General features: G+C 42.3%; 2 protein-coding genes across 4 annotated transcripts in view; both read left to right on the top strand.

The window, feature by feature from the left end:
- The window catches only part of vtcn1 (V-set domain containing T cell activation inhibitor 1), a 28442-nt gene extending 25446 nt beyond the window's left edge, over positions 1–2996 (top strand). For both annotated transcript variants that reach the window (XM_077537150.1, XM_077537149.1), the window contains exons 7-8: positions 1975–2229; positions 2325–2996. In XM_077537150.1, coding sequence (XP_077393276.1) covers positions 1975–2229; positions 2325–2437 — 368 coding nt within the window. In that variant the 3' untranslated portion in view covers positions 2438–2996. The remainder of the gene's footprint in view (positions 1–1974; positions 2230–2324) is intronic.
- Positions 2997–3228: 232 nt separating this feature from the next.
- On the top strand, positions 3229–10588 carry trim45 (tripartite motif containing 45). Of its 2 annotated transcripts, none has more exons than XR_013287316.1 (8): positions 3229–4968; positions 5990–6278; positions 6343–6488; positions 7615–7931; positions 8202–8279; positions 8767–8881; positions 9349–9475; positions 9713–9733. XR_013287316.1 is itself a non-coding variant. In XM_077537148.1 (8 exons), exons 1-8 carry the CDS (start codon positions 4490–4492, stop codon positions 9865–9867), a joined length of 1758 nt encoding a protein of 585 aa, XP_077393274.1. In that variant the 5' UTR covers positions 3238–4489; the 3' UTR covers positions 9868–10588. The 2 variants fall into 2 exon arrangements, 1 of the variants encoding a protein (XP_077393274.1); XM_077537148.1 differs by having other exon boundaries at positions 3238–4968; positions 8150–8279; positions 9713–10588.
- Positions 10589–13104: the final 2516 nt, after the last annotated feature.

The raw sequence follows: 13104 nt of genomic DNA, 5'->3' as shown, positions 1-13104 counted from the left end.
TGGATGACATCCTCGTGGCCAGCTCCTCCATCGGAGAACACCTTTCACACCTGCAGCAGCTTTTCTCCAAGCTCAGCCAGGCTGGACTGATTATTAACCGAGCTAAATGTGTCTTTGGGGTGCCCTCCATCCAAATCCTCGGCCACCTCATCAACGAGGACGGCGCCACCCCGCTCCCGGCAAAAGTGGAAGCTGTTGCCGCTTTTCCTCGACCCCGGACGGCCCAGGGTCTCCGGGAGTTCCTCGGGATGGTGACTTTTTACCACAGGTTCATCCGCCACGCTGCCCATGTGATGCACCCGCTTTACGACGCACTTAAGGGTGTGGCTCCTAGGGTGTGAGAGTCAAGGCTTTTGAAGAGACGAAAGCTGCGCTGTCCCAAGCGGCCTTGTTGGCCCACCCGCGCCCGGATGCCCCGATTGCCCTCACTACTGACGCATCCGATTTTGCCGTCGGAGCCGTTTTGGAGCAGCGCGTCGAAGGTGCGTGGCAGCCGCTCGCCTTTTTCAGCCGCTGGTTGGTCCCTCGGGAGCGCAAGTACAGCACGTTCGACAGGGAGCTCCTTGCTGTCTGGCTGGCGATCCGCCACTTCCGCTTCATCCTGGAGGGCCGTGAGTTCACGGTCTTCGTCGATCGCAAGCCCCTCACCTTCTCCATGTCGAAGTTGTCCGAACCGTGGTCCGCGCGACAACAGCGCCAGTTATCGTTCATATCTGAATACACCACGGACATCCGACATATCGCTGGCAAGGACAACGTGGTCGCGGATTGTCTGTCCAGGGCAGCCGTCAACACGGTACAGCTGGGCCTCGACTTTTCCCGGATGGCGGCCGACCAGGCTTCCGACCGTGACACCCAGTCGCTTCGGGGCTCCGACACCGGGTTGCAAGTTAAACCGGCTCATGTTGACCTGGCCGGACCCTTGGACGTGCCCCGCGCCCCCCGCCGCGGACGCCCCCCTGGGCTGCGCCTTGTGGATAAGCTTTTTGGACATTATTTCTGGGACTTCTACCATGAATGTTATATCCATGTTTTGTGTTTAAATAATGTTATTTTGTCATGTTTAATTTATTCTGAGCTCATTTTTTGTCTTAAATGTCCAACTCATGTCATGCTATGTAGCTCGCGAGCTTCCCTCCCAAAAAAACGAGTTCGCAAAAGTTTTTATTTTGAAATATACCGGAGTTACCTTGATACGAGATTTCCTGTCCGGCTCGTGTAATTTCTTCAGCTTCATGAAATTCCGAATACGCCGTCTGGAAAAAAATAGACTCTTGCGGAAACCTTCCGCATCGCAGCAGTGTGACGCACCGCACCGCAGCTGGTGTGAATTGACACGTCGACTTGAATGTGTTCTATCCTTGCGGCGTCCGTACGGGCGCCGTACGGAAAACGCATTGCTTCCGTTCCGCAGCCAGTGTGAATTGGGCTGAACATATACTCGAACATTATATGCGCCCTTAAAATAGGACTTTACAAGCTGATTCATTAATACGTACGACAGTCCTCTGTTTGCTGATTGTTACCTACTTTTTATGGTTGAGGGGGGGGAAAAAAAAGTATATAACTCTGATAAATCGACTACAAAAAAAGGTTGACACAGAATATCTGCCCTGAAGATATGCTGGCACATAGACATTTTCCGCCAATATCCAACGTTTCACAGTCTATTAGTTCCCTCTACTGGTGGAAGGTTAATACTGCAGTCAAACTTTGGGGACTGGGATCAACAGCCCTTGCAAAGTGGCCCACTGTCGTGATTACCGGCTCGACCACAAGGTTAGTTTAATGACCATCACAAGTTGCAATGTGGTATTGATGCTCAAAAACCAAAGTGTGGACAGCAACCCTTTGGATCACCCCACATTTTTTTTAAATAGAATCTGTGTTGTTGTTTGACTTTATATTTAAAAAAAAAAAAACGCTTAACATTTTTGTATGACACACTCATGCTTTCATTTGATCTCCTCCTAGCTTTCACAGCACCCGCGTTTACGTTGTCCAACGGTGTCCTGACAGCTGTGGCGAGCAGATGGTTTCCCGAGCCCAACGTGACGTGGCTGGACGCTGACGACAACGTTCTGCAGGGGAGCACAGACTTGCAGCAGAGCTCTGCAGGTATATTTCAAGTGGTCAGCACGCTGCCGTCGGTTAACCTCAGTGACACGTACACCTGCAGGATTCAGAACCAGCTGGTGACAGCACACTCCGATGCCACTGTGACATCAGGTCAGTTATCCAGTGAATGGAACTCGTTGCATTTTGGACTGTTCGTTTTCAAAACCAGGAACGTGAAAATGTTCCTTTTCTGTCATATTTTGCAGACACTGATGTTACCAAGGAAACATATTTCACCTACAACGCCGCATCGGCATCAGACCTGTTAACTTCATATTTCAAAATCATTATGGGTGTCTTTTGCATTTGCTTAGTCTGATACACGTAACGTATAAGTACTGTATAATTTGCATATTTCTACAGAAGCTTGGAGAGCGAGTGCTTGGTGCTCCAACATTTACGCAATATTGCAATATCGCTACGAAAGGAAATGTGCTTGGATTCATTCGTACATGCAGATTCATACTTCTGGATTATTTTGTGTGGGCCATGCACCGTGTTTCAGTATGAAAGCTACTGAAATATTTGTACATGAGGCCCGTGGGCCCTACGGTATTATATTCGATTATGAAAAAGAACCACCCCTTTAATATTTTAGCATTTTTAGTCTCCAAAGTGCCAAAGTCATTTAAATGAACAATTTTTTTTTGTTTATGTTTTTATTGCTGAGGCAGCATTTATATTTGTCAGCACGTTTACAGTAATTTTGTCATTTTAATTAAGAGGTTTGAATAATCCAGTCTCCAAAATGCAGTTGTCATATGTAAAACAAATGAAAACGTTTATTCCAATAGTAGAATTAATTTAAAATAAGTTGCAACACATTATTTCCTAAACTATAGTCTAGCACCATATTTGTGTTTAGCAGTTAGCACTATAACACCTGTTTCATTATTATTATTATTATTATTATTATTATTAAATTAAGAATGTAAAATATAACATGCCAATGCCATGTAAAGAAACAGCAAGACATTTATATATATATATATATATATATATATATATATATATATATATATATATATATATATATATATATATATATTTTAACGGCCTACATTGTATTTCCATTGACTGTTTTTTTGTTTTGTTGTTGTTGTTGTTTTGCTGGCCTGTCCAAGCAATTTTTTGCATGTTCAACCGCCAAAATGCTGATGTAACAGTCCATTAGTCCTGTTATTGTTGGGCAGCCGTAACAAACTGTGGTTCACTACCATCCCGAAAGCAGCAGAGCTGTAACTAACATGGCATATAATTGAACATACCACACGATAATAAAATAGGCCACAGCAACCTACTGAGAGACAGTAATGTCTTGAGTTAATAATGTAAATATACCAAGTTTAATAAGAAGTATACAGCTGCAAAGCATGTTAGTAATGTGATCGTAGTTTGCAGTGCATCATGTTTTTCATATTTGGACACTTTTCGTAGCGATAAATCTTGCTTTTGACAATGCTCCACAAGCTAACAGGAGCTTATTTTTGCTCGCGTTAGAATGGGATGTTCTGATTTGAACTTTCCCAGTTCAACCGTTATTGAATATTGCATATGTATAATAGACAATATTTATCAGTTTTGTTTTGTCTTGATTTTCTTTTTGTGAAACTATCGGCATTTTTTTAATTTTTTTATTTTAAATATGTTTTTGTAAATGTATGTATAATCACTGCCGGGGTGGGAGGCATAGAAGAAACTTTCCAAGGGCGTCACATTGGCTCAGGCTCCCACACTATGTGCATTCCTATCGCATTCGCATTTATGTCACAAGACACGTTCATTTACAATTTCATGCATAGAAATCGCATATTCCTAAGGTCGGTGACTCCTATCTTACCCTAAAAGGTCAAACTGAGAATGCCTCCACAAATTAAAACAAAGCTTATAAAAACTTAAGCTTAGTTCCACTAAAATGAAATATAACAAAATAAAATCATTATCAAAAAACTACACAACTTAATTTAGAAAAGGTCAGCAGTTGTGTGCAATACTACAGTGTAAATACAGTAAGAAAATTGACTTAATTCAGTCCTGCCAGTAGATGGGGCCGGTCTGGGCATGTTTGCAGTGAATATGAGGGTCCCTAAAAGTGTTCGGGCCGCCCCTGCTAGACCCTGGCGCCTTTCCATTGGCCCACCAATGAAGAGGTGTCGTATGTCCCACTGGAGGCATGAAAGCACCAAGGAGTGCATTCCGTGGGGATTTAAACTAATGAGGTGAAAAGTAAAAAACGTGTTTTTATTTTGATAGCAAAGTTTCATGTAAGTGACTGTGGACACAACAATGACTCGAGTCTTCAGCATTGGCTTCTTTTGAACCGAATTGGTCCCGAAGTTTGTTTGTTTTTTGTTTTTATTTGGCAACAACAATGTCAGAAGAAAAAGATCTGGAACAGCTGACAACTTCGGTAATCGCACAAGACGCACAGCCGGTGAAAACCAGGGCGTATTGTAGCGTGTGTAACCGTTTGTTCCGAGAGCCTAAAATCATGCCATGCCTTCACACCTTCTGTCTGGACTGTATCTGCCAGTTAGAGCCGTTCTCGGTGGCCGCTGGTCGCCACCGGGACGACCCAGAACAGGAGGGCGGGGACGGAGGAACTACGAAAGAGAAAGCCGCACGGGTCAATGTCACGGTTCTCTGCCCCGACTGTGACTCCGAAGTGGACCTTCCGCTGTCGGGGCCTGCCGGGCTGAGCACCGACCACCTGGCGTTGGACGACGTGTTTCTAGAGACCCTGGTTAGCAACGGCACGCTTGGGTGTGACTTGTGCGGTGAAGGACGGGCCGAGAGCCGCTGTGAGGTCTGCTGTGTCAACTTGTGCGAGTTTTGTTTTCAAGCGCACAGGTACTTCTTTCACGACGATTTACTTCAGTACTTCCGCGTTGACGTTTTTTTTTTTTTTTTTTTTTTTTTTTTTTGAAAGACAAGCTTTATTCAAAAAAACAACAACTAAATATCAAGAATCAACGTAGACACAATAAAGCACAACTTCTAACATAAACATTTACATAACATTAAGTATTAATACAAAGCACTGAGATAAAAATGAAATGACACATTTCAGGTCATTATTCTTTTGTTCAGTGAAGAGATTTTAATGATGGTGACTCTTTCCCAAATTTAGTTTTAGAATTATATGTACAAAATTCGTCAAAGTATTTTTTAACCACGTGTAATTTGGTGACTGTTTAATAACACAGGTTAAGGTTTACAAAAAGTCTAAGCATGACATAGAGATCCTGACGTTGACGTCACGCATCCCAAAATGGTCGTAAGCGCAACCATTTTGGCAGGATAGAAAACGCATCATCTCCCACTTTGAGTAAACGGCAAACGCGGCACTTGAACAATGATTGACAGCTGTTGTGGACCAGCTGTCACGAGAATAGGCAAAAAATAAATAAAAAAGGATTGAGCAATGTCCAGGCTACAAAACAGAAACCAATGCGTAGCCAATGTTGCACTTTGTAGCCTACATGGTGGCTAAATCAGCAGATGCTGTTAACACATACAAAATGTGGGGGAAATAATCTGTTTCATTCATTTGTGCTGCTACAGTTTAACAGATATTATACATTTGAATTTAATAACTGACCAACACAATAAAGAAGACTTTTTACGGTATAAATGATGGCTGCTGTGGACGATTTAGATGCTGCTATGTTGCTAACATACATAACACTGCGAAGACTTGCGTGAAACTGCCAACTTTCGATGCCATCACTTTAGGTCACACGTATAGCTGCTGCCGCTGTACCAAGGATAGGCTATTCGTACCAATTTTTAGAATTGGTGTAATTGGATCATTTCCCACGGCTCACCTGATGCACACTAATCGGATCTCCATTGATGGTGTCGTCCATAGACGTCAGACGCGTACAGCGTCTCACTCCATTCAGCAATTGCAGGATCTCAAGTCCCAGGGTCGCCTCTGCCGTCCCGTCCTGTGTGCCCTCCATCCCGGCCAGGAGCTGCGCCTCTTCTGCCAGCCCTGCGACCTGCCAGTGTGCCTGGAATGCGCCGCCACGCTGCATTCGGAGCACCGCTGCTGTCCCGCCCACAAAGTCATTGGCTGCCACAGTGACCGCATCAGGACGCTGGTCACTGTCCGCCTGCGACCTCACCTTCAAAAACTGGAGCAGACGCTGCAGAAGGTGTGACAAGTTGCCTTTGGCCCCTCCCCTTTCATTTGTAAATATGTACATGCATCTTCTCCAGGTGGAGGTTTCCCAGGAGGCTTTGCAGATGAGAGTGGAGGCCACAGCCAGCGAGGTGAGGACATTTGCTCAAGGATACGTCAGTGCGGTGGAAGCTCACTGCCTGGCCCTGCTACGTCGCCTGGAGGAGCTTCACCTCCAACGCAGGTATGATGATCATGGAGGACAAAAAATGTCTAAATAAATAAAAGTGAAAATGAAAACTGTTATAAACAGTGGCGAACGGTCCTAATAAGCTATTAATGCGGTGCATGCCCAAACCCTTCGATAAAATCATTGAAAATATTATGTTATACAATACCTCAGTTCTACTGCTTTCGTCTTAAATTCCTGTGTAATTTGTCCTTTTTCCTTGCGGAGAGGTGGAAAGCCGACAGCAGATAGTTGGCACGCACGAACCATAGCGCTAAACGTGTGGCTAGGTAAAAATAAATTCAAACATCTGAAATGAGACTTTAAAAAAGTAAATGTGGCAATAAATATAAAATTAAAATATATAAATAGAATTAAATCTCAATTAATAAAAAGGCTCTGCTCTCTTATTTATGTATTTGATGCCGCAGATTATGGAAGACCAAAAATGCCTAAATAAATAAAAGTGAAAATAAAAGGTGATATAAAAGTATAATTCAAAAATTAAATAATAAAATGAAAATAAAAACAACAGAATACATATATTCAAAAATAAATAAGAGTACAAATAAATACAAACATCAGAAATGAGACTTAAAAAAAATACAAAAATACATGTGGCAATAAATACAAAATTAAAATATACAAATAGAATTAAATATCAATAAATAAAAAGGCTCTGTTCTCATATTTATGTATTTTTTTGGTGCAGATTATGGAGGACCAACAATGCCTAAATTTAAAAAAACAAAACAAAAAAAAACAGAAAAAATAAAAGCTGATATAAAAATGTAATAAAAAAATTTAATACAAGAAAATATATAAATGGAAATAAAAACAAAATACTGTATAGTCATAAATACATAAAAGTAAAACATCAAGTATAAACATCAGAAATGAGACTCAAAAAATAAATATAAAAATAAATGTGGCAATAAATACAAAATTAAAGCATAAAATAATTTTTTTAAATATCAATCAATAAATAAAAATTACTTATTTGACACTGCAGACGCTGTGAGCATGAAATGCGTCACGAAATGTTATTCAAATGTGGCGGCGGTCCTAAGCGTGTCTTGGGTTGGACTCCGGCAATTGAATGCTGTTAATTTAGGGAGGCATTCCCCCTTTCATATGGCAGGAACCAGTTGCATCTGCAGCGAGCGCAGCTGCAGCAGGCTCTGTCGGACATCCGGGGCGGCGTGGACTTCGCCGACAGGCTGCTGAGCTGTGGCTCGCATGCCGAGATCCTCAGCACTAAGGGCGTGACGCTGAGGAGGCTGAGCAGCCTGGCTGAGAGCAGCTGTGATGGCCAGCTGGCGGCGCTCATCCCCGACGACGGCAGCAGTATCCGCTTTGATCCGCGGGGGCAGGCAGGTGATCTGAGCGGGTTCCCAGTCGTGGGCGTGATCCATTTTAAGGCCCTGGACCCCAACAAGTGCACTATAGATGGAGAAGGTGAGCAGTCATGATAAAGGTTTGGAATGGTGGCTGGTTCATTGGTTGGATCTCATTCCGTGTTTCTGTTATTCCCCTTTATTGTATTTCATGCTTTGTGGGGCAACATTAGGTCATCTGTAAGAACTTGGTCTTTGGAGCAAATCCCGAGTATAATAAATTACAAATTGAATTTGAAAACTGCACCGGGCCTCACCCATCACCTAGCTTGTCCACAGGTCTCCAGCAGGCCAATGAGGGCCAGCAGGCTCACTTCACCCTGGTTTGCAGAGACTCCGCCGGGGACCAGATGGCACGTGGCGGGGATCACGTCCTGGTCAGCATCGTCCACAGGGAGAAGAAAAACTGGTGAGGACACATGGATTGTCCGTGCAGCCATCTTAGGCGGACCGATTGAGAATGCTTGTAAACAATGGGTGCCAGGCTGCTTCTGTGTGGCAGAACACGACTGACTACTGCTAACCTGAACTGAAACAATGACTAAAACTTGATCAACATGCAAAACATTCAATCACTCTCATTTGCATGTTTGTTTAGTATGTGGAGATTGCTGTGAAATTCTGTGAGATGTATTAAGCCAGTGGTTCTCAACCCTGGTCCTCGGGGACCAGGGTGTTTTCCATGTCTCCCTGAGTCAACACAGGTGATTCAAACAATCAACTAATCAGCAAGTTTGGCATGAAGCATGATAACGATCCTCACCTGTGTTGGCTGAGGGAGGTCACAGAAGACCGGCACTACTGGCTATAAAGGGTTAAAGCAATGCTAAGAGTAGTTCATGTTGGTTTTGACATATGTGCCATTTTGTTAAAGGAACTTGTATTTTTTCTTTTAGCATGGTGGAATGCACAGTGCTGGACAACAATGACGGCTCTTACAAAGTTTCCTACACACCAAACGAGGCAGGAATGTACTCCGTCTGGGTTTGTGTCAAAGCTCAACATGTGAAGGTACATGAACCCAAGTGAATGTACAGGTTTTTTTTCTGTTTTTTTTTTTTTTTTTAACCTGGGATGAAAATTAAAATTCTGTTGTTTTGTATGCTGTATATTATCAATGCTATGTCAATAACACTTGTTTCCTTTTTTTTTGTTTTGTTTTTGGGACGTCTGCATTCAGTTTCATCCCAAAAAACATAAAAATGCAAAAGATGTCAAAATTGGACATGTGTTTTTCACATAGCAGCGACGATATGCTATAAAATATATGGAAAAGAGTAGTGAGAAACTCATAAAAGGTAAATGTGAACAAAGGAATGTTATACAACATCATAGCCAGAACCCTGTTTTTTGTTTTTTTTTGTTTTCATAATAAATTAGCCTAAGGAGCTGAGGTCAGCAACCCAACACCTTGCTGCCTTTTAGCATCAATACTAGTTTGGTTCATAGAGTGACTTGTATCCTGTCCTGTCCTGTAGGGCTCTCCGTTTGTTTTGAACGTGACAAAAAAGCTGAGGCATCACACCGGAATGTTCCACTGCTGTTCCTTCTGCTCCAGTGGAGGATCCAAGGAGGCTCGGTGCGGCTGTCCAGGAACTATGCCCGGTACGAAGAGACTCGAACATTACAGTGATCCTTTCACAATCAACAACATATAATCTATTTTTGATGACGTAAATAGTTTGGGTCCTGGTGCAGATAGACATTACAACCACAAAGCTCATATGATTTAGTGCTATGGCGTCCATCTTGTCTTCTTTGTTTAATAGTTTGGGGGGGCGTTTTCAGTCTGCTCATGTGAACTGTTGATTTGATTTGACAACGCTGTGTTTGAGTGTGCAGGAGGATTTCAAGGGTGCGGTCACAGCCACAAGGGTCATCCTGGAAAGCCGCACTGGTCGTGTTGTGGCAGCACGACGGAGAAGTCGGAGTGTTTACCCGCCAGTGTGATCAAAGCCGTCTCGGCGGGAAAACACTTGCGCACCGTTGAGCTCTGAGTTTGGACCACGTGGTTGATGACGGGTCAGAGATAAAGAAGTGTGTCTGCTTGACTGAGTGGCCAGTAAGCCATCTTAATGCGATGGGAAACATTCTCCGGCTGTTACTTTAAGTGTCTTTATTCTATAACACCGCCTTTGACCTTGAAATAATACAACAGTCGAATGTGCCCCCAAAAAAACAAAAAAAATCTTGTTATTATTGCAAACTGTTGTGTAAAATGCTGGCCAATTTATTTTGTCAACTCCATGAGAGGGAAAAGCATTTATTTGTACAATTGTAGTTTGTTTCAGGCTGGCATCTGAGATTCTTTGGCTCAGTAATTAACTCATGTGTCAATGGTAACTTCTGTGCTGAGATACACACTTTTTAACCTTTTTTTTTTTTTTTTTTTTTTTTTTTTTTTTTTTTTTTGAATTTGTAAATCAAAAATGAGAAAGTACATGTACTAAAAGTCACGGTTTATTAATGTGTTATTACTACTTTGACTTCATATTGATTTAAAAAAAATATGTCTAATAAGTGTTAACACAATATTTTAGGATTTATTTCATGGTTCTTACAACTGCTGGCACATTATACATGATACCATACTGTTTACAAGCGCTCTTTCTTTGCCTTAGCATGATTACAGTTTTATCTTTTTATGACAAATGTATTAGAACTGTGAGAAAATTTCTACAATGAATGCAGCAATAAATATTACACACTGTACAATCATCCAATGTTCATGTTTATGCCACTGAAATTATGGCATACTGTACATTGTAAGACACAATCAAGTGTATGTCTTTTGTATGATTATATATTACTATTACTAGCTACTGATGTTTAATTCAATTAAAAAAAAAAAAAAAAAAAAAAAAAAAAAAAAACTTTTACCCTTGTGAAAGCGGTTTGGATGATGATGATGATATTGTAGGCCACTTTTACCTATCGTGTCTAGTTGTCCGAGACATTCTTTGTATCAAATGGGCGGCAAATGCCCTTTCTAAATGAATCACGCATTCCTTGTTATACCACCTTGTTATACCACCAGGTGGCAGGAGAGATTTTTTTTTCTTCCCTGCCTGCTCACCATCATGTTGTCGGCTCCCAACTGTCAATAAAAAAATAAAAATCAGAGCAATTAACAACACTAAACAGACATCAACTTTACATATAAACATCTGACCCAGTCCAAACCCACTCCTTGGACCTAAAATAAATAAATAAAGAGGGAGTTGGGTCGGGGGTGGGAGAAGAAACAACAACTACTAAAACAACAGCAACAATGTCATATATTGTATCTTGTATATATTGTATCGTATATCTATGTTGGTCTTCGTCTTCGGTAATAAAGTTAATATTAATTAATTTTATTTTATTATTGCACTCACATGCCATAACTCCACCCAGGAAGGCCGGAGCCCGGATCCGTACTCACGACCTTCACATTGGGAGGCGGACATGCTAACCAGTTATCCACTGTGCTACCTGTATTGTAACTAATTATATATTATTAAAATTAAAGACCCAGTGTGTAGTCCTTAGCGCCATCTAGCAGTCAAAGAATAGCATTAGAAGTACACAGGAGCACGCCCACGGGTTGGCCGAATGCCCACCCTTATCCCCTAACCCCTTATTCACTACATAGCCCCGCACTATTGTGGCTTAATGTAGTGCCCTCATTCTGTTTGTCGATTTGGACTACTCAGCTCGCTACTTTCTCCTTGTCGCATATCACGCTACCACCGTAACTAATCTCCGACTGTTTATTGTGAATGAAAATGTTTTAAAACTGTACTTTTGTTCATTTGTTGTAAATATTTTTCAACTATCCATCCATCCATTTTCTTGACCGCTTATTCCTCACAAGGGTCGCGGGGGCTGCTGGCGCCTATCTCAGCTGGCTCTGGGCAGTAGGCGGGGGATACCCTGAACTGGTTGCCAGCCAATCGCAGTATTTTCAACTAAAACGCATTAATTATTTCCATATCACTGATTCTCACGCTTTCGCTGTCACTAGCACCATGTTTTTTCATACTCACAATGCATTGTAGTTTATATCTACCCGGTTGAGCGAACATCAATATTCACTACTTTTCAGAGTGCATTGTGGGTAATTTTGAGTGCCCTACATTTTCGCTCCCTGGACATTCAGACACCACTACAAAATGGCGTGACCCCTCAGTAGGGCACTATATAGGGAGTAGGGTGCACATTCGGACACAGCCACGGTGGCTCAGAGAGACCACATTTCTCAACCCTAACCACCAATTATTTTGCGTGAGTAAATGAGCATCTCGGCAAGCAACGGCGACTTGGCAGCTATCGTGAATTAGCCAGAGCAGCTAACAAGAGCGGCTAGCGGGAGTTAGTTGGAGCGATAGGCTGGAGTGGCTAACAAGAACGGCTAGTGGGAAGAGCTAGTATAAAAGCTTGCGAGAACAAAGCAGAAAGTGACAGGCGACGGGTTTCAGGGTATACCCCGCCTGCTGGCTGGGAAAGGCTCCAGTATCCCCGCCACCCTTGTGAGGAATAAGTGGTTAAGAAAATGGATGGATATGTTTTTATAATGTCCATCCATCCATCCATTTTCTTGACCGCTTATTCCTCACAAGGGTCGCGGGGGCTGCTGGCGCCTATCTCAGCTGGCTCTGGGCAGTAGGCGGGGGACACCCTGGACTGGTTGCCAGCCAATCGCAGGGCACACAGAGACGAACAACCATCCACACTCACAAGCACACCTAGGGACAATTTGGAGCGCCCAATTAACCTGCCATGCATGTCTTTGGAATGTGGGAGGAGACCGGAGTACCCGGAGAAGACCCACGCGGGTATGGGGAGAACATGCAAACTCCACCCAGGAAGGTTCGAGCCTGGACTCGAACCGGAGACCTCAGAACTGGGAAGCGGACGTGCTAACCACTCGACTACCGTGCCGCCCGTTTTTATAATGTATTTCATGTTATTTTACATTCAGCATATAAGATTTTTGAAAACGAAAAGATGGTTTAAAAATATAGGAAACATTTGTAAAATCAAATAAAATACATATTGAAATTCTATTATTTTAGGATTTTTTATAGTGTTGGTATCATTTAACCATCCACTTGTAAAAAAAAAAGTTTATTACTATTTTTATTAAATGAGTGTTTTTTTTTAAACATTATTTTTAAGTCTTGAATGTACAATTCAATCGTCTTTGCATACTCTGTCAACTACATCGGTTCCCTGTTGTTTTAAATCTTGCT

This window comes from Festucalex cinctus, chromosome 11, assembly GCF_051991245.1.
Source record: "Festucalex cinctus isolate MCC-2025b chromosome 11, RoL_Fcin_1.0, whole genome shotgun sequence".
Lineage (NCBI taxonomy): Eukaryota > Metazoa > Chordata > Actinopteri > Syngnathiformes > Syngnathidae > Festucalex > Festucalex cinctus.
The sequence above is the reverse complement of the archived record's forward strand: the minus strand, read 5'-3'. Positions and strand labels throughout refer to the sequence as shown.

What these genes read in the sequence shown, in the direction of transcription:
- trim45 (XM_077537148.1), top strand. Translation starts at nt 4,490, where the DNA reads ATGTCAGAAGAAAAAGATCTGGAACAGCTGACAACTTCGGTAATCGCA. An exon ending in TTTTGTTTTCAAGCGCACAG is followed by an intron (nt 4,969 to 5,989) that starts GTACTTCTTTCA and finishes TGTCGTCCATAG; the next exon opens with ACGTCAGACGCGTACAGCGT. An exon ending in GAGCTTCACCTCCAACGCAG is followed by an intron (nt 6,489 to 7,614) that starts GTATGATGATCA and finishes TTCATATGGCAG; the next exon opens with GAACCAGTTGCATCTGCAGC.